General features: G+C 41.1%; 1 protein-coding gene across 2 annotated transcripts in view; it reads left to right on the top strand.

Annotated features, from left to right (window-relative positions):
- Positions 1–26,962, top strand: part of LOC122549671 (RNA-binding motif, single-stranded-interacting protein 3-like) — a 1,362,397-nt gene that overhangs the window by 1,192,929 nt on the left and 142,506 nt on the right. For both annotated transcript variants that reach the window (XM_043689502.1, XM_043689500.1), the window contains exon 8: positions 161–240. In XM_043689502.1, the coding sequence (XP_043545437.1) occupies positions 161–240 (80 nt within the window). The remainder of the gene's footprint in view (positions 1–160; positions 241–26,962) is intronic.

Genomic DNA, 26,962 nt, shown 5'->3' on the forward strand with positions numbered 1-26,962 from the left:
TCTGTAAAATGTGTCTCAGCCATAAAAACAACTACGGTGAAATGTGACTTGTATGCTGTGAAATCGAAACTATATTCTGAAGAAAATGCCATGTATTTGTGTCCACATTATTAATGATTGCTTGACAGAGATACCACTCAAACCTTTTCTTTGTATCTAGAATGGAGTCCACTGAGAAATGTGAAGTAGTAATTCAGCATTTTAATGGGAAATACCTGAAAATGCCACCAGGTGTACCAGGTATGACTTTTGTTTTATTACGTGTTATTGATAAATCAGCAAGATGGAGTTAATTGGGAATTGAGGATGTGTGAAAAAAATCAAGAGGGTCAGATAATTTGAACAGCAAGACTGAAACTTGAATGGTTTATTGTTCCCTTAACTTTAATCAGAGTTTATTTTCATTGTAATCATGCTCAGCCACTCATTTTGTACAATATACTGTGATAATAGCAATATTATTCTTAATTGTAAAGATTATTATCAGACTTATTGCGTTTATCTTATCTGATTATGCTTGACCCGTCACTTCTAGATTAAGTCTATGATAATAGAGGATAAAATTGGCAGTGACACAAATTGGATAATCCAAGCGAAATTTTGTCACCTTTGAAAATATACTCCCATTGTGGGACAATGGAACAGGAGTAGGCCTTCAGACCATTGACCTTGCCCAACAATTCTAGGTCATGGCTGACAAGCCATTGCTTGAAGGTCTAGGAGCTAGCCTGCCCTGGTTTTCCAAGAAGAGACCTACTCGGAGTCTGTCACTGTGAGTCTGCTCCAAGTAAGGATGTCGAGTGGATTCCTGAAGCTGTAGGACCTGGGAGGCCTCTCTGAGTGCAAGAATGGAAGTTCATTGACCAAGGCTGCTGAGCTCACCACCAGGCAGCCTTCCCACAAGTCAGGGGCTCACCAAAAGCTGACACCTCTGGGAATGTGCCGGTGGAGGAGGGAATAGGTCATTGATTTGTCACCTAAGTGGGCCAATTATCTTCTTGGTGGAAGGGCTATCCTTTACCTACTCCATGTTTTGTTTAAAAGCTATGACAGTGGGAAATCGACGTGTACACCAATGGACCGGTTTATAGGGTCCCTCTCGATCCTGATTTGTCCAGAGAAGGCTAAAAAATTCCAACTCATTTTCATATGCACATGATGAGTTAGGAGCAGGAATAGGCCATTCGGCCTTTGAACGTGTTGCACCGTTTAGTAAGATCATTGCTGCCCTAATGTTCAGAACGTCCTGTGGATGTGTTTAATCTATATTATTCCCATTCATATGGCCACAGCATAAGAGGAGAAAAAATAACACCACGTACTGATCACTCCCTCACTTTGACATACTTTTAGATTCAGCACTTCTTTCTGTTGAAACGCTTCACCAACAATTACCTGCTGAGAGTGGCATTGTCTCGTGTAGTTCTAGGGGTTTATTGTTAACTGAGGGTACAATGCCTACTTGTGATTTCCTGAAATAGAGTTTCTGTTCTAACTCCACATTGGAATTGAACTGGCCGGGTTGGGGCAAGTGGCAAGGCTTTATAATGTACGTGTCTATGGACAAGATGGTCATTTTAACTCTCATGCCTTGTCACGTGATGAACAAGCTGCCCACCTTGTTGTGCTAGGAAACCAGTGTCTTCTCATTTTCTGCTGGATTTCCATACGCATATCCTTGTGTGTTTACATTAAAATGTCAGTCAGTTCTTTGTTGCACAATAAGATTATTTGCATGTTTCTGGTTTTCTACACTTGATTCTGGTGAGCACTTTAGCCTTTTAAACAAACCCATAGTAAAAATGAAGGCCAGTTGTCGTTATTGTCATGACGAATACTTTGCTTAGCTTTCAACAACCTTTTGATAATTTTCACCAGGTAGGTGGCTAAAATTGTTCCTTTAGAATGTATGTGGTGGGATGAGTAATATTTTTATACTACTCTGTCCAATCTGTGAATATGTATGTGTGAGATGTAAGGATTTTTTTATCCTATTTTATCAACTGAAAGAAAATCACACATATCTAATTGGCCCAAATAGCTATCGAGATGGTTGAAGCATGTAGGCACCAGCTTTTAATAATTTCTATAACTTAAAAACTGATACTTTTTCTTGACATTTATTCTTGGGTAATGAAAATGTCATTGTCAGTGATTTGGCATTTGTTCCGTTCCAGGCATCATCTATGCATTGCCTTTTTGCAATGTTAAAGAACTATTAGTGTGCTAAATCACATGCACAGTTTACATCCATTGCTTGACATTCAAAATGAGCAATGAGGAATATTTGCTGTTATATTCCTCATAATCCCATAACACTAGTAATTGCCAGAATAGATATTTCATCAGTTGGATAAGTATTCTGGATAAGTTGAAGATTACTGAGTTTTAAAAGCTGTATTTGTTTGAGAGTGCATCTACTGAATTTTCAGGGCTAGAAGGTTAAAGTCAAACATATTTCTTAGTAAATTGTTCTGTTAGAACTGGGAGGATTGAAAGAACACTTGAATGTTTCATTAGCCATTTCCTTGGGAGTTTGCAAGACAGATAAGTACCTAAATACAAATGTATGAAGTGAGATCAATTGAGTGATGCTTTCCAACTTGGCAAAAAACATTGTTTTTCCTGGTACATCTATTCTATTTCCTGATGCAGATATTGATGGAGGATGTTGTCAGTCGCAGTAGGTAGTGGATCTTTTTTTTATCCTAGACTCAGCCTCATGCACAAAGGGTAATGATGGCTATTTCGAGTAAGTTACCATAACTTGTGAATGGTCTGGCACTTTTTCTACTTTTATACAGTTTTTGTAATTATCTTTCCAAAAATGCACAAACTCACCAAGGGTAGACATTTGTGTGTGCTTGTTCTCTGTTGAGAGAAAGGTAAGGTTGAGTGTGTTAGGAATTTGTTCCCGTGCTGTTCATGAGCAGGGAGTGGGCCCTCCTTGGTAAGGAGTAGAAAGAAGGGTGTCTAGGAAGATACTGAAGATCATTAGCGTAAGGTCGGTGTGAGCCCTTCAATGCTCATCATGCATGTGACGGTGAAGTTGGCATGTCTGTGTGACATGGCTGTACCATGACAGAGTTTTACACTGAGTGACGGCCTTCTGAGTGCGAGGTAATACTGAAAGGCTAGTGGGACTTACTATTGCAGAGGGCAGGAGATCATTAATTGTCTTCCTGTGTTGTGTTCCATTGACAAGTGGCAGAGCAACGTACAGTTTCCTCCCCAGGAGCCTGGAACTCGTCTACTCCGTCTGTTTTACTTTTTCTCTTTCTGTGCTTTCTTCTTAACATTTATTTATTATAGCACCTGACCTTTTAACAACTTTGACAGAAGGCGCCTTCTCCTGGCCCAGGCCCAGCAATAAGGTGACTTCCACAGCCCGGAATGGCTTGGTGCCTGGTGTGGCTGTCTCCTGGCATTGTGGTCTTGGCCCAGAGTGGTGGTCTCATCCCATCCATCCTGGAGGTCTTCTTTGTGACGGCCTCCAGGTATTCCGACAAGCCAGGGTGAAGATCTAGTCCCAGCGTGCGAGTCTTATCTCAGTGTGGTGAGGCGGTCTCGGTCTGGCCCTGCTTGGCTGTTTGGCCTGATTTTCCAACGTACTGCAAACTCAGGAGCCGTTACTTGAACAGTGATGAACCTTTACTTTTTTCTTATTATTATTTATGGCTTCTGTCATTTATTTAGGTGCTGTGGTATGGCGACTTATAAAACATTCCACTTTTCTTTTCTAAAAGTACACCAAACAATAAATTGTTATTCTTCTTTAATATTTGTGCCACACAAGTACTGCGCAGTGACCGTATCCAACAGGAGAAAGTCAAATTGTTGTACCTTGCTGCTTGTCAGCCCAACCAAGCCTGGGGTGGCACAGTAGCTCAGTGGTTAGCACCGTTGCCTCACAGTGCCAGGGGCCTGGGTTTGATTCCAGCCTTGAACATGTGTGTGTGTGTCGTGTTTGCACATTCTCCCCATGTCTGTGTGGGTTTCCTCCCACAATCCCAAGATGTGCAGGTCAGGTGAATTTGTCCGTGCTAAATTGTCAACCGTGTTCAGGGATGTGTAGGTTAAGTGTATTAGTCAGGTGTAAATATAGAATAGGGGAATGGGTCTGGGTGGGTTACTCTTCACAGGGTCAGTGTGGACTTGTTGGGCCAAAGGGCCTGTTTCTTCTCTGTAGGGATTCTGTTCTATTTTAGATGTTGACCACATGTTGCTACATTTGGCCATCATTTGCTTCAGTATCAAACGAATTGTAAATGCTGCTGAGGATCAAACATCAGCGAATATCCCCACTTCTGACCTTATTATGGGTGGAAGGTCAGTTAAAGATAGTTAGTCCTAGGATACAGCACTGGAGGCTGAGCCCAGAAGAACAGCCCAGAGCCAAATCTACCTTCCAATTCCTGGCCCCAATGTGATATCTGGTCAACAGAGACTAAACTAGAGCTATAAGTTTGAATACTTAACTCCGTGTAAAATTAGGTCCAAAAATTGCAGTTAAGAGAGGAACAGCAAGAGAAGAGTAAGAGAGAGAGAGAGATCAAAGAAACAGAACTTTTTAATACCTCCAGTAATTAAAATCCAAAGCAATGAGATCTCACACTTTCAAAAGTACATTTTTAGTGCCCAGTGGCAAGTTGGTTGGAACAATTAAAAGTTCTCAATGATTAAATTTCATCACACTATAACAGATCAGTCCTAACCTTTTCTGGCATGTTTAGAAGATGTCTAGTGTGTAAGTACTGCAATTGTACATTCTCCCATGTACAGGGAGGTATTTCAGTGTTGAATCACTCAGTAAGGTATCAGTGTAATAAAAAGCTCATAAAAGAACAGGTAAATCTGACAACATCTTTCTCATTTTCACATTTATCTGTGCAAGTGCCGATGGCATCAATTGATGTCCCATTAATTCTATAATAACAATTCTGATCACCTCGCACATATTCACTTGGAAAGCCCCAGACTCCAAATGCAATTTCTATTAATACTCTTGCATATTTTCCCATAAATTGAATTAATACTATTTTAATCTGTATTTTCTTTTTGTCACTTGACCTTTCTTTGTATGTATTTTAATGTCATCAACTATTGCTCAGTTAACAGGTCGGTAAGCTGATCTTCTCCCTGACATCTCACAATGCTTCTGCGAATTCACTTATGAAATAGAATGCAAGGGTACTTGGAGTTTACTTGCCCTCCCATTTTCTTTCTGACAAAGACATGTCACTGAGCTGCTGTTTTTTTCTGCCTGATGTTTCAAGTTTGAAAGCTTGTTTTGACCTGGAACCTTATTTTGTCTGATCCCATGTTTGTTGTGTAAAACCTGCTTCCACCAAACCGTGTTGTTGTTGCTGATCACAGTACCTTTGAGAATAACTGTAGACCGTTAGGAGAGAAGAGAGACAAATTATGTGAAGTTTGGTATTTTTTTCAAATGGTAAATTGCACATTTTGTATTTGACGATCTGTTTTGAAACTCTTGATTGCCAAAGTTTAGAAATTTAAGGAACATATGTGTAAACTCCAACAAAGAGGTCATGCTGATGATTTTTCAAAATTCGGTTGGCCAGCATTTATTGCCTGTTCCCTAGTTTCCTTGAGAAGGTGATGGTGAGCAGGCTTCTTGAATTGCAATAGTTCACCTGCTGTGGGTTGATTCAAATGCCCATTAGGGAGGGAATTCCAGGATTTTGATCCAGCAATGAAGGAACAGTAATTTATTTCCAAGTCAGGATGTTAGTGGCTTGGAGGGGACTTTACGGGTGGTGGCTTTCCCATGTATCTGCTACCCTTGTTGTGGCGCTGGAAAAGGAGCAGCAGGTCAGGCAGCATCTGACGAGCAAGAGAGTCAATATTTTGGACATAATCCTTTTTCAGGACTGGGATTCAGGACATTGCAGAGGGAAATTGAGAGTCAACTACATTACTGTGGGTCTGGGGTCACATGTAGGCCAGACCAGGTGAGGATGACCTTTCATTCCCTGAAGGACATTCGCAAACCAGATGGGTTTCTCCAGCAATCAGCAACAGTAGATTCTTAATTCCTGATTTTTAAAATTAAATTCAAATTCCACCAGCTGCTATAGTGGGATTTGAACCCAGTCCCCAGAATGTTAGCTGAGTTTCTGAATTAATAGTCTAGCAATAATATCACTCAGCCATTGCCTCCCCAGTATGCTGTGATCCTGTCTTAATTTTACATTCTGTGTGCCTGTTTGTATATAATGAGCCAATGTAAAATGCATACATATGTTTATGGACACCACTTTCTTTGCTGGGCTCTGAATTGTAGGATTAGGAGTACTTATATCAGCTCCTCTGGTCAATCTCAGAGAAGCAAATTAAGTGAAAGCCTGCTGATAAAACAGACATTTCTGTTCATTACAAACCTGCGTCCTCTTCCCACACATAAGGGTTTACATTTATTGCTGGTAACAAGTACGAGTGATTCTGGCAGCAATAAGGCTCAATTTGCTTATTGGAGAATGGTGGAATGCTAAGAGAATTTCAAGTTTCTCATTACTATCCTGGAAAGTTACCACAAAGACATGGGATTAGCAAGCTAACTGAGAGACAATACAACACCATGTGACGATATGATTAGAAACTCGATAGAAAGAGTTGGAGATTGTCTGAAGGAAAGAAAATCAGCCAGACCCGTACTTAACAAATGTAAGCATTACACACAGATTTAGAATAATAGTTGTGACATTATTATATGTCTTGAAAGTCTAGGGAAGTAAATATCATGGTACAGGAGGGATTACTATTAAAAAACTTTAACTGCACCAACATTTCATGCAATTCTGAAAGCCCCATGATCTGCTTTAAAATCAGTTTGTTCATTTACAAGTATTTGTTTTTGATTAGATTACATTACAGTGAGGAAACAGGCCCTTCGGCCCAACAAGTCCACACCGACCCGCCAAAGCGCAACCCACCCATGCCCCTACATTTACCCCTTACCTAACACTATGGGCAATTTAGCATGGCCAATTCACCTGACCTGCACATCTTTGGACTGTGGGAGGAAACCGGAGCACCCGGAGGAAACCCACGCAGACATGGGGAGAACGTGCAAACTCCACAGAGTCAGTCGCCTGAGGCGGGAATTGAACCCGGGTCTCAGGCGCTGTGAGGCAGCAGTGCTAACCACTGTGCCACCGTGCCGCCCACATTTTGATATTTTGATTCCCTTCTCCAACTTAAAGAAATACAGTGTAAACTATTTACTAGAATTCCTGAACCTTGGTTGGTTATTCAAGGTCTTGGTCCATGTGTGAAATAAGTTTCGTCCTAGACAGCATTTTGCTACTACTGCAGGAAATAAGCACTTCAGGAAACGATGGTGCTCAGCAAAGCTCTGTGTTTCCAATCTGTGAAGACTGTACAATGCTTCTGACAGCAACAACGTGCATTTGCATTTTAGGAATGTAGTGACTGTCACTGAGTAATATTTTTGGCAAACTACAGGTTTGAATATTAAAGCATCTTTATTCAAACCTGATATTAGTTCATTCCCAGATTGCACTAACATTAAATATCGAACCTAATAAATACTGTCCTAGAAATCTCCTGTTGTAGCTGGGTTTGTTATGATCAGACTGCTTTTGGCTTATATCCATTCAGTAGCTTCGCGTACCCAAAAAGTCAATCATAAGCTTAAGTCAATGGCATACTCTATAGTCAATAATATTCAGAGTGATCTCTATTATTATCTCCATAGCTTCTAACTGACTCCATAACTACTACATTGATAATAGCATTTCTGCTAATTTCTTCCTCCTGACTCATCCTCAAAATCACACCATGACCTGTTCATACTGTTTCCAACTATCAACTAATCTATAATTGTATCCACTTCAGGATCCAAAGTATCAATAAATAACCTTTCCTTTTAAGTGCAAAGATGCAAACAAGAATATCCAAATATCCTCTAAATATTCTCCTTTTTAAAAAAAACATTATTGAAAAATCTGACCGCAGTCACCAGTTGAACATATAAATTGTTCTGTATCGTCATACAAAGTCATTTAAGTTATTCAATAATTGGACAGAATTTTCCAATCCTTTGAGAGACCTGGGCAACAAGGGAAGATGTAAGAAAATACAGCAAAAATTTTAAAGTTCTGAATTTTGATGTACAGAAAAGAATTTCCAATTTTCCCCTTAAGATTTAAACATTGAATTCAGGATCTCATTAAACGAGTGCCAACAACTTTATTTCTGCGCATTTGCATCTCATTAATGGCCTAACTCATCCTGATGCAGTTTCCAATTCTCCCCTCCTTACCTGAGAAACCAGATGTCATCAAATCCCAACAGGAAAGTCAGGGCAATGACCTGGTGGCAACATCAGTTCTCCACTTGTCTATCTAGGCCTCAAGCTTTTTCACTACAATGCTCCATGGACACCATTATCTTCCACCCTTAACCTGAGAAAATCAGCTGCAGCAAACTACCAGCCTCCGGAGCTTAGGGACACCTACGACTTACAAGCTTCTGCCAGGTAACTTGGCTTACTGAAAACACACATCTACACAGGGTGTATTTTACAACTCACTTTAGAACCTCACTCACTGCCACCAGCAACCTCAAGCTGGAGAGGTTTAGAGTCATAGGGTCATACAGCATGGAAACTAACCCTTAGATCCAACTAGTCCACGTTGACCATGTTCCCAAACTAAATCAGACTCACTTGCCTGCGTTTGGCCCATATCTCTTCAAACCTTTCTTATTCATTGTACCTATCCAAATGACTTTCACATGTTGTAACTGTACCTGCATCCACCACTTCCTCTGGCAGTTCATTCCACATATGAACTCCCATCTGTGTAACAAAGTTACCCCTCATGTCCTTTTTAAAATTTTCGCTTCTCACTTTAAAAATACATCCCCTAGTTTTGAACTCCCCGCCCTGGGGAACAGACCCTTGCTATTCACCTTATCCAGCCTCCAGTGAAAAGAGTCCCATCTATCTAGCCTAGTTTTATAAGTCAAACCTTCCATTGTAAGAAACATCCTGGTAAATCTTTTCCGTCTCCTGCCCATGCTGCGAACTCCCATCCTCTCTCCTCCACGACCCCCATCCTGCAACTGACCGTCTGCTTTCACTCACCTCTGACCTGCCATACAGTGATGTTCCTCAGCCTCAGGTTTATGGTCCTACAACAGCAACCACTGTCTACCATATGATGCTGTTCTTCGATAGACCTGCTGGGCACACTTTCCACTCTCGGGGTCTTTGATCCCAGAGAGGTTAGCGACTGCTCTGTCAAATACTCTGTCAAATACTTCTCTGACCAAGATGCGACAGGTTCTCTCTGAAAGAGGCAATGCAGGGCTGTTGCCAGTATTCTAGCTGGGGTCAAGCCCTTAATCACCTTCATTGGATTCCGCTTAAATCAATCAAGGAAATGTTAGTACGTTACATTCTAAAATGTTCCCTGGCTCTGCTAGCTAATTCTTTGCCTTACCTCAGTGAGCCTGTTCATTCTTGACAATTCTAACAGAGGTTAGCCATCTCCAGCAACAAACACCCCTTGAGTTCCTGCATGGTGATTTGCAGAAAGTCTCATATAAAAGCTGTCCCTCAGTGACATACATATTCATTGGGCCAACTTTCATATGCATGCTAACAAAGCTGACCCACAACTGAAAGAAGAAATCATAAAGATTTGCTTATCTTTATCCAAGAATCACTACTTGATGCCGAAGTAAATAGGACGAGCATAGAGTCATACAGGAGCATAGAGTCCAACTGGCCCAGGCCAATCAGACATCCTAATCTACTTAATGCGATTTGCCAGCATTTGGCCCATGTCCCTCTCAACCCTTTCTATTCATATAGGAGAAAGTGAGGACTGCAGATGCTGGGGATCAGAGCTTAAAAATGTGTTGCTGGAAAAGCGCAGCAGGTCAGGCAGCATCCAAGGAGCAGGAGAATCGACGTTTCGGGCCTAAGCCCTTCTTCAGGATTTAACATTTCCATATGCCTGAAACGTCGATTCTCCTTCTCCTTTGATGCTGCCTGACCTGCTGCGCTTTTCCAGCAACACATTTTTAAGCTTCCTATTCATATACCCAACCAGACGCAAAATTTTCTCTGGCAGCTCATTCCATACATGCACCACCCCATATGTGAAAAAGTTACCCCTCAGGTCCTTTTCAAATCATTCCCCTCTCCCCTGAAACCTGTGCTCTCTCGTTTTGGACTCCACTACCCTGGGAACATGATCTTGGCTATTCGCCCTATCCATGCCCTTCTTGATTGTATAAACCTCTATAGGGTCACCCCTTAGCCTCCAGCACTCCGGGGAAAACAGCCCCAGCCTGCTCAGCCTCTCCATATAGCTCAAACCCTCCAGTCTCAACAACATCTTCGTAAATCTTTTTTCACCTTTCAAGTTTAACAGCATGTTTCCCACAGAAGGGGGACCAGAATTGGACAGTTCTGACCCTTGTGTACCTCAATTTTGTTATCAATTTTTTCTAAACATTATAGGACTCTATTTTTCAGTCACCACTTCCCTGGTTATGCCATTTTTCAGTTTTAGCAAAGTAATTGTGGAGCGAATGTGAAAATGCAATCATACCTTGCTTTAGTAACTACACATTGACCTTATTGCAGGAGTCTCTATATAGAAACTGATAGGTCCTGACTTTTTACCTCACTGCCACTCTAGAGTATATCAGTTAAGACAAGGAAGCAGGAGTTAAATGTGAGACCCTGCTGATCTGTATCAAATCAGTACTACACTGTATTTGATGAGTAAATGCATCGTCATCAAGGGATCAGTGATGGGATTAGACTATATGATAATGGTATATCAGAGTGTGTAGCTTATAGGAAAGGGTTACATTAGGATCACTCTGACCTTATCCGGGTGGATCTTTTGTCATCTTACATGGTGCAGAAATGATAGCTCTGGAAGTTGATACATTTCCATTTGCCAATTCTTTCTGTAAATGAAAAATGAATTGAAGCCTTGAGGGAAAGGAAAAATAATATAAATAGAAAAGTGAAAAATTGAGTATACAAACAAGAACGGTTGATTTTTGAGCGATATATTTAAATATTGACATTTCAACAATACCCTTCAATGTTATGTAAATTTGACCTATTAATTCAAATGCTTTCAAATTTTCACTTTTCCAGTTTGCTGATGACAAACTAATTTGAAAAGTTCCCTCAGGAAGCTAGCCATTGTTGTCTCTGTCACACTTCTCTGCCTCTTGTCATTTCAACTGGCATTCAGTGTGTCGTGAGCCAACTAAAGGTCACCCTTCACCAATAATTACAGGTTAAAAGGGCCCTGCAGTCCTGCACCCTTTTGGGAATCTCTTGCCTTATAAAGCTCAGAGTAAGTTTGCATTGTGTGTGTGTGTGTGATAAAAATAAATTGCACATTCCAAAGATAAATGCAGGAAAATAACACTTTTTGTAACTGCTCTGCCTCTATGCATCCCCAAAATTCTTCCAAATTGCACCCAGGGACAGAAATCACAAGCTCTGTGCTGACCCTGTCCCCACCCTGAGTCCAGCTTTTTTTTTATCTGATGAAGTATGTAATAGCTACTTAAAGCTTTATTTTATTTCATCTGGGCATGGTGCCTGATGTTTGCCCATGGTGGATATTGGTGAGTTACCATGTGGGTGAGGGGAAATGAGAATGAATTGGCATTAAACTGATACATGGGCTATAAGGGACCATGAGGATAAATAGACGGGCATTGAGAGTTTTGGGGCACTGTGGGGTTACACCACAAGAACTGGAGTTGTTCAAGAGGGCAACTCACCATTACATTCTCCAGGGCATTACTATTACCTTTCTTGAGAAAGCGCCATAACTGACCATTCAGCGTTGAGTAAAACGTGGTTCAGTGTGTCTTCAAAGACCATTCGAATCTCCCCAAAATTGACACTTAACCAACATTTGGTAAAATTCAGCTTGTTATCTTGGTGACAGAAAACATACATGGGATAGATAGCCCAGCTCAAGGTCAAATTGATCAAGCTTGCAAATTGCCTTAATAAACTGAAGCCATGGTCAGAGTTGGAGGTGAGAGAGCAGATATTTTGTTGGTCAGAGATCCCTTGTGTGTGATGGGATAGCAAGATCCAAATTACAAAAGAAATGGGCCTGATAAGCCATATATTTCATGTTTCCTTGTGCTTTAATCATGTGCGAGTGTGTGCTACAGATCAACTTCACGCCATCAACAAACTGTAAATCTTTGAAGCCTAGTATGGAAAAATGTTTGCAGTGTTCCAGAAATAACTTCTGATAGGCATTCTGGGATTAGTGCTTTAAAATCACTTCAGTGCAAGCAATAGTGTAGCCTAGGGTCTCACAGCTATGTAGGGCATTCCTCAAAGCAGAGAGCACAATTGGCAAAGGTGTTTTTGACCTGAAGAGCTGCATGGAAAAGGTGAACATGTCATCGTGCCAAATTCATCACTGAAAATGGTTGCAATTCAGGTTGCTCCCTCAATTCCTCTAAGTTTCACAAGATAAATGAGCCTCTCACATACTGAAGGACATAACAAAAAATAGAAATGTTCATCACATAGTGGAATAAACAGAGAAAATAACTGAATTGACTTTGAGATAACTGCTGCGCACAAAAACTATCTACCATTACACAGCCTGAGCAATGACAGCTGAAAAAAGCATACAGAAATATTTAAATCTATTCGGCAGAAAACAGTACATATTAGTTAAGGCTACATCCATCACGCTTTCACAACGAGTCTGTCTCTTCAGCTGGTGTGAGAAAGTTCACCAAATTGAAATTTAGATGTGATGATATTCTTGGCAGAACAGTTGTTTTCCCACTGTGCCCATGTTGAGAGTTGTGCCAGGTTACAGATCCTGCCAGTTGAGACCTGGAGGCATCTCTACTAGATATGCATGTTTCTTTTCTCATCTTTTTTTTTCAAATTAAAATGACCGACGCAGTTCATAGCTTCTTGTGCCTGTTGGGGGAGATGGTTTTGAGGCGGCATGAATTGTTTCGCTTTTAAAAGATTAAATGTACCATGGTGCCCTTGTTATGTCACACAGAAGGTGGTTGTAATAGCATCTGTATGCATGACTTGTGCCAACATCGTATGAATAAAGAATAGGAGCCTTGGGGAAGATTGCTCAGCATCACTTAAGTTGCCTTCTTAATAGCAACAACATTAGGCAGCTCCAACTCTGAAGGCTGCTGCTGCCTTACGTTGTTTCTTCAGTGCATTTTGTGCTTGCTGTAACTCTGTTCAATGAACTTTCGGTATGTAAGAGTTTTAGAAGATGGATGCAGAAGTTCACCTGTAGGAGCTCAAGAGTGGATTTGATTTTCGTAGAATCGCTAAGTGGTTTTTTTAAACCCCCAGACCACATTGTGTATGAAATGAATTGCTACAAGAGTTGTTAGCTTCATTTAATGTCTCATTTAGAAGTCAAGTACTTTCAAGGTTTGGGATAATTAAATACATCTAATACTTGATAGGTTTACAAAAGACTTTTGTTCAATTTTCAGCTTCCCATTTCTTTTTTAAAAAGCAATATTTTATGTTGTTGTGAAATTATTTAAAGCTTTATCTTCTAAATCTCATGAGCTGTTTAGGTTAATGTTTAAGGTACAAAATTAATCATTTTTACCTGTACATTTTAATTATGTTGGGTGAAGTCTGCAGAATTCAATAATACTTGAATGGAGTTAGGCCACAGGCCAGCCATCTAATCATTGACAGAACAGGCTGAAGAGGCTGATTGGCTGACTCCTGTTACTATGCAGAAACTTCTATCTGAACATATCTTGTACAAAAACTGGCAGGAGGTTTTAACATGACATTCTGGTCTCATTTATTGGCAAACCTTTTTGCAGTTGTTACAACATTATGAAACATTTGGAGCTAAAACTCATCACTGCCACTTTTTTTTTATTATGCGCTCTGAAGCACCATGGGACATTATTTTCCATTAAAGGCATGTTATTCGTGAGAGCAATTTTGTTGTTACTGTGTTACAGCAGTGATAACAAGCACCAACCTTCTCTGAACATCAGAAATGGAGGCATAGGCCTGTAAATGCAAGCTAGGTCCTACGTTCACTGTGAGGAAACCATTCCTGAAGGTAATAATGTTAAACAGCGAAGGAGGGTGGGAAAGGAATTGGTCTCTATTTCCTGTGAAGGCCGATTGAAGACTTTACACAGTTTGTTGAGAGGTTGCTAGTGTGTGTGGGGGTTCAGAAATGTAGAATTTTGACAGAAGTATGTGCATTTCAGGAAGTATTGTTTGTGACTAATATAAATAATGTAAAGGAGAAAGCAGGGAGATGATGTTGCCAATGACACAAAGATTGGCTGAGTTGTTAACGCTGAGGAGGAGAGTCTTAGGTTATGAGAGGAAACAAATGGATTGGCCAGATTGGCAGAGCAATAGCCATGAAATTTAATCACATTGAACGTGCAGTTTGGAACAAGTAGCAAGACAAGGGAGTATTCAGGGGATGTCAGGCCACTAGGAAGCTCAGAGATCTTGGGGGCTTCTCCACAAGTCACTAACGGTGGCAGGTCAGGTTAATAAGGTAGGAAAGAAGGCATACAGCCCAGTGGTCTCCTGGCCCACTCGTGACGGTCTCTTGGTGGCCTGTCATGACTGTCTCTGGCCCAAAGTGGTGGTCTCTCGGCCCAGTATGGCGGTCTCTTGGCCCTGTGTGGTAGTCTCTCGATGGCCTAGTGTGGTGATCTCTGGGTGGCCCGGCATGGCAGCCTCTCAGTGGTCCAGTGTGGTAGTCTCTCGGCCCAGGGTGGTGGTCTCTCGGCCCAGTGTTGCGGTCTCTCGGCCCATCGTGGTGGTCTCTTGGTTGGCTGGCATGGTAGTCTCTCGGTGGCCCAGCGTGGTTGTCTCTTGGCCAGCGTGGTGGTCTCTCTCTGGCCTTGCATGGCTTCAGCATGGATTTCCGGCCTCAAGATGACTCCAGGGCAATCTCCTGGCCTTGAGGTGAAGGGTGCTATGGTTTGGAGTTAAGGCCTGCTCACAGAGGGTTGGTACCAACGTGGACTGGGTTGGAAGGACAGTTATTCAGAACCTTTAATTTCTTTATTTTTCTAATATATTTCCATTAATATTCTGTACCTAGGTATCTTTGCACCTAAGGTGACATCGTAAGTGGTGACGTATAAGCTTTTCATGTACTCATTTCAATGCAAATGATAGTAAAGCTAATTCTAATTATAAAATAGGACACTTGCCTTTAACATAGATTATAAAAAATGGAGGGGGCGGTGATGTTGGAGCTTTCAAAAAGTTGGTTAGGCTAGAGTACAGTGGGCACTTCTGGTCACCACACCATGGCAAGGATGCGATTGCACTGGAGAAGGAGAAGAGGAGATTCACCAGGATGTTGCCTGGTTGGAGTGCTTGGACTTTGAAGAGAGGCTTGCTAAGCTCCAGGGAGTAGAGAGGGTTGGGGTAGGTGCCATATGGAGCTGTATAAGATGATAGTGGCATGGATAGGGTGGATAGAAAGCAGCTGTTCTCCTTAAACAGTCAATAACAAGGGAGCACATGTTTAAGGTGAAAGACAATTGGTTTAGAAAAAATTTGAGTAAACATTTTTTTTACTAGAGGGTAGTGGGAATCTGCAGTGCCCTTTCCGGAAAGGTCATAGAGGCAGAAAACCTTACAACCATTAAAAAGAACTTGAAATGTCGTAACATTCCACGCTATGGACCAAGTGCTGGACAATGGGACTAATGTAGATTTCAGGTAGTTTTGTAAGTGCTGACCTGATGGGCCAAATTGCCTGTTCCGAACTGTCTGATTCTATGATCAGATTGTGGTGCAATGGGGGTGCAGTACACAGTGTTCAAGGGTATCTCTCTGGCCCATGAAAGGGTAATCAGGGCAAAAGAGGGTTTGACAGTTAATGACGTGCTGTTGGTATTGTGCAGATGATGGGCAGAATAGCCAGTCACTGCTTGGCATTGAACACGATCATTGATGCTTCATGGTGCTCTTCCCCCTTTTCCCCTGGGATCACAGGCACTGATCTTTTATTAGAGATGGAAATGTGTTGCTGGAAAAACGCAGCAGGTCAGGCAGCATCTAGGGAACAGGAGAATCGACGTTTCGGGCATTAGCCCTTCTTCAGGAATTCCTGAAGAAGGGCTAATGCCCGAAACGTCGATTCTCCTGTTCCCTAGATGCTGCCTGACCTGCTGCGCTTTTCCAGCAACACATTTCCATCTCTGATCTCCAGCATCTGCAGACCTCACTTTCTCCTGATCTTTTATTAGAAAGACTGCCAATCACAAATTGGCAGCCAACGATACAAAAAAGAATATTGTGCATGGCATCAGGGTGCTTGACAGTCAGAATTTGGGTCTCATGCCAATGAAAGGCAGGATCCTGCAGGATAGGTGCCCTCTTTGTTAAACTGCACTATATTTTCACTTCAGGACAGAAATGGCCTTTCATGAAAGAGAGCTGTGGGCTTTACCTCAAAACACTGGATTCCCCTCACACTGCATAAGTGGCCATCAAGTACCCAGTACCAAATTGGCAGCCAATGAGATTGATTAGAAGGAAGTGTTTCTATCCCCTCAATGATCAGTTGGTCCGTGATCACATCAAAAGCCTCCTCAGTTTGCGCACTCACTTTTGTGGCATCTGCCATGACTTCTTTTTTGATTCATTCACGGGGTGAGGGCATCACTGACGAGGCCAGCATTTACTGCCCATCCTTAGTTGCCCAGGGGAATGTCAAACTTCAACCACATTGTTGTGGGTCTGCAGTCACATATAGGTCAGACAGGGTAAGGATGGCAGTTTGCTTCCCAAAAGGACATTGGTCAGCCACATGAGTTTAACCAACAATCAACAATGGATTCATGGTCATCCTTAGACTCTTCCCATCCAGATTTTGTTTTATTCCATTCAAATTCCACCATCTGCTGTGGCGGGATTTAAACTCAGGTCCACAGAATATTAACTTTCCAGTGATAAAATCACTAGGCCATCAGCTCCCTTTCATCTTTCACCAGTCCTGACTGCCTCAGACCTTCACACCAACTACAAATGTCCATGGATAGATCCTAGGGTATGAGAGATAACCCTTGAAGAAATGGCCACTAATCCCTTTACACATGAAAATATTAACTAAGAAGATGAGCAGGTCATCAGTCTTGGGACGCAGTTATGATTCCACCCTTGGGTGACTGTCTGTGTGGAGTTTGCACATTCTCCCCGTGTCTGCGTGGGTTTCCTCTGGGTGCTCTGGTTTCCTCCCACAGTCCAAAGATGTGCAGGTCAGGTGGATTGGCCATGTTAAATTGCCCAGAGTGTTCGGTGCATTAGTCAAAGGGAAATGTGCCTGGGTGGGTTACTTGTTGGAGGGTCGGTGTGGACTTGTTGGGCCAAAGGGCCTGTTTCCACACTGTAGGGAATATAATGTTTAAAAAAAGGCTACTGTTGCTGTAGCTTCAAGCCTAGCCTAATAGACTCCCTTGTTAGTTAGGGAACCATGGTTACTCCTCTCTACCCTAAAAATATTCAATGACCCTCCCTCCACTGTTGTTTGGGGAAGTGAGTTCCAAAGACTTTAAACCTTCTCAGTTGCACTTTAAATGGGAGCCCCCATATTTTTAAATTGTGTCCCTTAACCCAGAAGACATATGGAGGTGGTATAATCAATACACTAGCTCAATTGGATATCCTTTGAGCAGGACATCAGGCTTCTGAAGATGTGATTCCAGTGCCCCTGCAAGGATCTTGGACCTTATGGTGGTCCACTGTCTGCATAACAGGAGTGAACTTTGAGGAGACTGGGCCCTAGAAACTTATTGGAGGAAGAATGATATGAAGGAAGAGAGGAAAGGAGTTCAGATGATGCAGAACAGAGACATGTCCATGCTACAGCAACAAGGTGGGTTCCTGCTCCTATCCTGCACAAAGAGGACTTTTCTCCTCTTCCTAATGGTTTCCACCTCGGATTTGTTTCAGATTAAGTTAGAGTCCCTACAGTGTGGAAACAGGCCCTTCAGCCCAACAGGTCCATACCGACCCTCCAAAGAGCAACCCATCCAGACCCACCTCCCTCTGACTAATGCACCTAACACGATGGGCAATTTAACATGGCCAATTCACCTAACCTGCACATCTTTGGACTGTGGGAGGAAACCAGAGCACCCGGAGGAAACCCACACAGACACAGGGAGGATGTGCAAACTCCACACAGACAGTCGCCCAAAGCTGGAATCGAACCTGGTGCTGTGAAGCAGCAGTGCTAACCACTGCTCCACCATGCCACCCCATCTTTTGTGGGATGTGAACATCCTGACATAGCTAGCATCTGTCGCCTCATTGTCCTTGCAAAGGTGATAGTGATCCATCTTTTTGAATGGCTGCAGTCTGTCATTTGTTGGCACATCTTCAGTGCTATTAGAAAGGGAGTTTTGTGGTTTAGACTTGGTGACAGTGACCATGTAGCTCCAAGTCAGCAGGTTGGTGGCTTCGAGGGCAACTTGCAGTTCTGGAGTTCCCATGCATCTGCTGCCCTTCTTACTCTCGGTGATAGAGGTCATGGCTTTGGAGGGCACAGTAATTTGAACTATAGTATTTAATTTCCATGAAGCTGTCACTTAATTAGGGCCCAATTACAAAACATTGATATAAATGTACAAATCTCTAAGCAAATATAAGGGAGCAGTGCACAAAATATTTTAACCACTTTTAACTCACTGACATGTTTTACATATGACACGGTTGAGAAAAAATCATGGAATTCCTCATTTTCAATATTTACTTCTGGTCATTTAGAAATGTCTGTTAGAATGCATCATAATTTGCTTGCACGATTCCAGCTTTGCAAAAAAAAGATTTGTTTCAAGTTTCCAAAATAGATTGAATGGACCTGCTCCACTGGCAAGGAAGCACATTGTTACTGGGTAATTAGCTGGAATCTTTGTCCATCTAGAGAAGAATGATTGTACTTAATGCATGTCATTCCTGAGTGCATGAAGTGTCTGCTTCTAAAAGAAGCAGTGATTTGAATGGGTTTTAAAATCAGAAGATTCTGTAAACACTCAACAGATCAGGCACCGACAATGGAGAGGCAAGAAAATATGGACATAATTCTTCCATCGCTGGCATGACATGACAATGATAAGAAGGGTGGAAAATGAAGAAAGTCACCATTTCGATGTCAAGATAATATTTTTCCCATTTTCTCAAGCCTTAAATGGTGACTTCAGAAGAGACCATCTTACTTGCATGCATTTGCAACTATTTAAAGCTCCAACTCACCTTATTTATGCACCACTTCAAATTATCCTCTCCTTCCTCAAGAAACTAGATGTTGCAATTTCCTAACTTATGCAACAGAACGATCCCTGCTGACTGTAGCTCACTTCATGCTTGTCCTGCCCATGATCCAACTGTCTCTTCACAATAATGTCCCTGTGTTCTCCCAGGCCTCCATCCTCCACAATGCTTCATCCACATCAGTCAACATGAGCAAACTAAGAGCCCACCACATCATCACACCAGCTCTCGGACGTTCAACACTTTACTCCAGAAGTCCCAGCAGCCAAACACCTCCACCTCGTATGATTCCCTCAGTAGGGTGGAAGATTGTGAGAAAAGTGTTTGTTCTGAGCCATGATGGACAAGGTGTCATGACTTGCATTTGACAAAACACAAACTGAAATTGGGAAAACACTGCCTGCAGGGTAATGGGTTTCAAGTTGCTACCACTTTGTTGGAAGGTCATCACCTGGAAATCTCAACTATTTCTTTTCCAACAGATGCTCCCGGCATATTTCAATAATTTTCTGCTTATATTTCATGTTACCAGTGCTTACAGAATTTCACTGAGCCATTTAAGACCTATACTACCAATCAACACAAACGTAGAGACAGTTAGCATGACAGATGCTTTAAGGATTATTTAGTAAATACTGCTTTTTGCTTTACTCAAAAGCTCCTTTCTGAAACAAAAGGCTGAAAAATGGCTGAGATTATTGTAGGGGATGCTTGACTCATTGATATCAAATTCCATTGTCTGATACTCTAATGGATATAATAACTGGTTTAAAATAGTTACCTCAGTTTAAGTAATAGATGGAGGGAAATGCAGAGTGCTTGTATAATATACAACTTAGTTTCAAATTATAATCTGAATATTGCCATTTTCAAGGCTAATGACCTTTAAAGAGATCTGAATTATTTTCAGCAAACTGTGCTGTACTTAACAAAATTACATTTTTATCTGAGGTCAGAGAATAGATTAAAAAAAGACGCTGCGTTGCTGTCTGCATGATCATGTTGCAGGTGTGTCATGCAGTGATGCTGTTTTTTTTTTACTGTGGGTGAAGGCTTGCCAAGTGTACTTCATGGCAACAAGGCTCAATAGTTCAGGCCATTGAATCCATGCCACGTGGCCAGTGCAAAAACTGCTATGTTATTTGTTGCACAGAGAATTGTCAATAATGGAAAAAACTGGTGTTTCCCTATTGAACTACTGATATCCTCACCAGTCATTGTCATAATGATTAAGGCTGTATCCCTGGCTACAATATAAGTTGGTACAGTTCAATTTCCGTTATTTGTCCATTTAAATAGTTTTACAATCGTGCTATATTTTTGAGCAGTTTTATCTGTTTGTCTGAAAGTCAGATTTCAGCATTTTGCAGCGATGACCTTGCAAGAGTAATTTTCCAGCTTCCTGATGCCTGATGTATATTGTAGGATAGTGAGGCCCCTTGTCAGGAACTTCTTAGGACAACGGTTCATACTAACATTTCTCATATTCTTGCTATTGAAAGTCACCATCCCAATCATGTACACTTAACAATACACATACAAATAAAATATTAGTGGGCCTCCTGTAGCAATGCTGTAAGGGCAATGATTGTGTGATTTCAAGTGCAAACTTTGCCATAACTATGAAGAAAAAAGTAGTAAGATTTGAACGTTTCAGTCATTAGAGGTCGTGTTTGTACTGGTGCCACCTAGTGCTAGGAAGTCTATATTGCATAGAATAAAATAGAAGACCAAAAAGCCATTGGAAACTAACATGCAGACATGAACTGCAGGTGCTTTGGCATCTGGTCAGAAACAGTGTGGTGAATGACTTTCAATTTAATGAATGAAGAGCATATGAGGTTGTAGTGCAGACTGTGTGCAGCAGTTACATGGTGTAATAGCTCCAGGCAATCCAGAAGACATCAGGTCATTAATAATGTTCTCTAAGTCAGACATTTACTGACCTTGATTATATTTTTTTACTGGTTTTTGCATTAATGTTAACTGTATCCATAAAGCTTTAAGCCCCACTGTTGCACTGCAATTACAATTTTTTAAATGTCTAAAATTTCTGTCTGTGACAATATACAAACGCTTTCTTTGTGCCATCTCCTCTGAAGATGTCTGGAGGATATGTATTTGATGACAAGCAAAAGGATACAATTTATGTCATGTAAATGGAAATAGACTAGCCTGAGAACATATCAGCCATGACTTATGGTCAATGCACCATGTCTGGGGTATAAACAACAGAATCAAGGAAAATGCAGCATAGGAGATCATACAGCTCAATATATCCAAAGTTATATAGTTAATTAAATACAAGTAAAATGTTAAAAGTATGCTTTAGCTTTTAGTGGGATCCATTTTGATGTATCATGAATGGAGTTGTTCCAATCCCATTTGTTTCCTAGTTAAAAAGCCATCTCTGTGTATAATGAAAACTGTCTGATGAAGATGGCTTTGCCGTGGAAAACCATTCATTTGAGACAAATAACTAAAATTTAAATCCCAGTAGACAAAATTCAACTGTCTCTAACTCCTCTCCTCGTTCAAATTCAAGTCTTCTCCTCACCAATACTCTAAATCCACATGCTTAAATCCAGCTTTTCATATGAAAAGATATCTGTGGCAAACTACATACTCACAAATAATTGCCACATTATGAAACAAAAACTCTTAAGCCTGGTTTTATGCCAATGCCCAAATCTAACCCTGGGCAGGCTGGTGAGTGCTGTATCACCGTAAAAATGGACATCTCACTTTACCACCCTGTTCTAGCCATTTGCAGCTGCTGCCATTTTGTGTGTGTGTGTGTGTGTGTGGGTGGAGGGGGGTAGGGGGTAGGGGGGTGGGGGCAGTCCTGAGAAGTACAGGCAAAGTCTGTTCTTGGAGGAAGCCCACCTTTTAGTAGGAAAGTTTGAGTCTGCATAGAACCTGGATGCAGTTTGGAGTTGCAAATAGGCAGAATGTGTGCTCTGACTACGTGGCCTGCTTTTTTCCAACGTTGTGTACCTATTAAGCAGTCCTTGAAGGCAGTGCTCTGATAAAATTTAACTTCTTTTTTTTGTTTTTGCAGCCAGAAGGAGTAAGCATGATCATCTTGGTCTAGAAAACGTTCTCTTGCCCAGACTCCACCATAACCCCAGAGTCCCCAACTCCAAACCACATTCCATTCTGTCTACCAACCCGTGAGTGGCCTGGCTATGCCACTGTGGTGAAAGGAGCTCCCTGATGCATGCATTTGAGATCTGGGCCTCAAAGCAGCTTAGGCCTAATGGCAGTAACAATATGGACCATAATCCAGTGTGACCTTAAACATAAAGTTAACCCCTCTGTGATTCACATACCTTTTAGCTTTTTTTTCTAATGTTCTCTCATATCCTCCATTGCAACCTTAGCGGTATTACTTGTTACTCATTTGGCTGCCTTGTTCACAGGTTTACAAAAATGGGATGCTTTCAACTTGTATGAATTTGCCGATCCTGTTTTTTTTTCATTGGTGCAAAGTTGTTGATTGTGCATTGGTCTACATATACCAATCAGAAAGGAGCTTAGCTTACGCTTGGGGGCTATGGAGTTTCAAGCACTTGATAGGCAAACCGAAGCAAAGAACTGAAACAGATTTGTACTTGAAGCTATTGCCTCCATTTTAATACAAGACAAAGAAATAGAGTTTCCACTTGTTTATTCTAGTAACATGAGCACAATTTTGGCAAAGTTTGCTGAGCCAATGCAAATGATCATCTAATGTTAGACATAAATGAGTTACACCCAAAGCAGTCTGGTTCCACAATTTGTTTTTAATGCTGGTTTAAGACTCAGCTTTCTTTGTCAGGCTGTGCCCACAAAACTGGCCAGCTCCCCAGATCAACGTTGCAACATTCCACCAATTGTGCTAGTTAGGAAAAGCTCTATAAATTGCCTTCAATTTCTTAGTGCATGGAGACTAACAGATACATTTTAAAAATTTATCTGTTAAAAATATTTAATTTACTTTGGAAATGACTACTGTACAGCATTGTAATCAAAAAACAGCTTGAATAGATTTTTTTTGAAGTAATTTTCAATCAGTTAACATCAGGATATTTACAAATGGGGGGTTAGGCAGTCATTAGAAATCTTTCTTTGATAATAAACACACTTTCAGCTGAATTAATTCACCAGCTCTAGATTATCTTCTTAAGTACATGAAAGAGTGGTTCCTAATGCTGCCTGATTGCATTGGTTCATCGAGGATTTTACGCTTAATGATTATGAAAATAAATTTTATCAGAAAATTGAACTGCAGCCTAACTGGCACCAAATCAAATATGTTTTTTGGGACAATTTCCAATTGCACCCAAAGCAGGAACTCTCCAACATCCCAAAAACATTGGATGTCCAAATTCTATCTTTAAAGGCTGATAGTAAAATATAGAAATCATTGGAAATTGGCTGAGAGGCAGCTTTGTAGGCATTCTTCACCTGCAGGATGTGTGTACCTTTTAAGATTCATTTTCATTGTAACCACTAAGAACAGTTCATTTGAAAAGGCAACGTTCAGCATCATAAAAGTAGTAAACAAATTTCTTTCAAGGGATTAGTTAATGGAGACTGAGATGAAGTGATTTCTCCTCAAGAGATCTCTAAATTGTATCGAGGTGGAACCAGCAGATGACATTTGCATGCTTCGTGTGTGGAAATGTATTGCTGGTGATGTTTGTGGGTGTGCCTGTGCTCATTGAGGGAAAAGATGACAGTTCTGAGGAATGAAGCATCTTTAACAGTGCAGCCTAATGGAAGTACGACATGTGCTGTTGGCTTACATATCTCAGATTCCAGATGTAGCTCAGAGTTCTCCCTGACTGCTCACTCTTAACTTTGCAATTTAGGATTTCTCACACTCGAGGTTTCCAAAAGAGTAAACTTTTGTCCTGATACCTGGCAGGGAATGTATTACTGGCAAAAGCAAGTTAATTCAAAGAAACTGGTTCTCCTCTTTGGGTGTAAATTAAGTGTCTTGTCATTGGTGGTGTCAGATTTTCTTTGGGAGTTGCATATAAAATTAAATGAAAATAGCAGTAACATAGGAGCTGTAAATATATCAAATCTCATGATATTTTTTAGACTGCGCATTATGGTAGCGCAGATTAGTACTTTAGTTTTGTAACTGAAACCATTGTGCTCATTTCGACTGAAATTGCTAAAGAATGATAAGTGGTTTTGAATTTTGCTTTCTTATGACTGAGATCCTGTAGAAATGTACACACATTTCAATATTTGTATATTTGGGTATGGGGGGATTCTCTGGTAAGGAGAGTTTAAGTAGGTTGGGCTTGTACTCATTGGATTTTAAAAGAATGAAAGTAGACCTTATTGAAGCAGACAAAATTCTTAAGGGACCTGCCAGAATAGATACAGAACGGTTGATTACCTCTGTGGGAGAGTTTGGGACCAGATGGCATGGTTTAGTCTAAGGGGCTGTCCACGTAAGATAGAAATGAGGAGGAATTTTCCTCTGAGGGTGGTGAATCTATGGCATTCTTTACTGCAGTGGACTGTTGAAGTCGATCTATAGATCCTTGCTCTATAACAGCTTTCATAATCTTCTAGGCTCAGAACTGAATTCGGCAATTTCCTGTCATAAACTCTGCTGTAGCATGTTTTAATTGTTTTTGTTTGTTTCAGTCTTACTCTGGTTTTTCTCTTAGTTTTGCTTTCGGATGGTGGTTGTACATCATTTTACCATCTCCAGGCAAATCTAATGCTTCTTTATTTGTCCTATTTCCCTTTCCTTTGGTGCTACATCAACAACTCTTTGGATACTTAATCTCTCCAGTCTTCCGCCCTATCCCAGACTTTCCCTTTTGTCATTATTTGTAGGCTTCCCCATTTCACTTGCTCAGTACCTATTAGATTTCAGACTGTTTTCAGGTACAATGAGAGGCCATTGTCATGAAGCATTCATTCTGTTTCTCTCTGTATAGATACTGCCTGATCTGCAGAGCATTTCCACCCTTTTCGGTTTTATTTGTTTTAATAAGTGCCAGACTCATCTTTGTTGGATGGACGGTGGCGGTCTGTGTTTACGCCGCCCTGATTCTTCTCTGAGTATCTTCTTAAAATTAAACAGAGAATCTTCGAGTTGTGACCCTACAGTTTGAAAGTATAATCGACTTCAGAGTGAAATTCTGCTGATGGAATCCCCCCACCCCCCGGCAAAAAAAAAATGGCAAAAATGGCTTTTGGCTGTGGAAAGCATCACAGGCTTTTATGGTTTTAGGCTCAGAGCTACCTATATCCTGTTCACATTTGCCACAGTTTTCATGTGAGAGATGTCAAAATGCTTGCTTCTTGCTGGTCTCCAGCTCCCTCCCTTGCCATTCTTGTGCTTTATTACTGCACTGCTATTACACTCTAAATGTTAAATTTCTTGCCAGTTCCATTAACATTGAAATTGACCTACTTAAGCAGTGAAAGGGGGGGTTGAGCATGTTAAATGGCACTTTCACTGACGCGAATGCAAGCATTCAAATGCTTTGCACACACATAGAGTCATAGAGTCAGAGAGATGTACAGCATGGAAACAGACCTTGTGTGAAAAAGTTGCCCCGTAGATCTCTTTTATATCTTTCTCCTCTCACCCTAAACCTATGCCCCTCTAGTTCTGGACTCCCCCAACCCAGGGAAAAGACTTTGCCTATTTAGCCTATTCCTGTTTGCACACTCAGATTGTGAAACCCGGCATACTTGCTTTCAAGTCAGGTATTTTTCCCTTTGGTACAGATGCCTAGAAATTTTTAAAAGGATATGTTGATTCTTCAAAGCATCCAAACTAAAATCTTCCTCGACTTAGTCTCATCGTCTTATTTCTGCACAGTCCCCTGTTGGCACAAATTGTTGTCAACTCCAGGCCCAGATGTAATGCCTTGTTGACCCTTGTAATGTCTTCTTGACTTGTTTTTGTCTGAACAAGGCTTTTAAACTGTTACGTATAGTGACAGTTGTACAGATTTTTGCTCTGCTTTGCTTGAGACAAGTAAACAGTAAGGACTGAGCACAGAATCAGGGATTTGTGAATTGTTACAGCACAGCAGGAGACCATTCACTGTATTGTGCCCCTGCCGGTTCTGTTCCCCAGTGCCAATCTCCTGCTATATCCCCAAATCCCTGCACACCATCATTTTAATTTTCCATATTTCAGCAACACCAGAATGATGATGCAAACAAATAAATTCACATTGGTTCCATATGTAGGCAGTAACAACATTTCTCATTATAAAGCATTTGTCTGACACAGATGAAACCTCCAACGTTAGACATTAAAGGCTTGCCCATATGCTGAATTTCAAAAAATAATAATGATTGTAAATGCATGAAGAGAAATTTTTTGTCACTCTATCTCCTTCTACTGCTGTTAGTCCATTCATTAAAACTAAACAAATGGCTGATGCAATCATTAATCACGTTTGTTCTGGATGCAGGAGTTCATTAGTGCCTGAGCTGAGCAATCAGTCTGTCCTGTACCTGTCCTGGATTCACTCCAGCTAGCCTCACCCAAGTCAGAGTCATAGAGATGTACAGCATGGAAACAGACCCTTCAGTCCAACTCGTCCATGCCGACCAGATATCCTAAATTAATCTAGTCCCATTTGCCAGCACTTG

The sequence above is a fragment of the Chiloscyllium plagiosum genome, chromosome 5 (assembly GCF_004010195.1).
Source record: "Chiloscyllium plagiosum isolate BGI_BamShark_2017 chromosome 5, ASM401019v2, whole genome shotgun sequence".
In the NCBI taxonomy this organism is placed as follows: Eukaryota; Metazoa; Chordata; class Chondrichthyes; order Orectolobiformes; family Hemiscylliidae; genus Chiloscyllium; species Chiloscyllium plagiosum.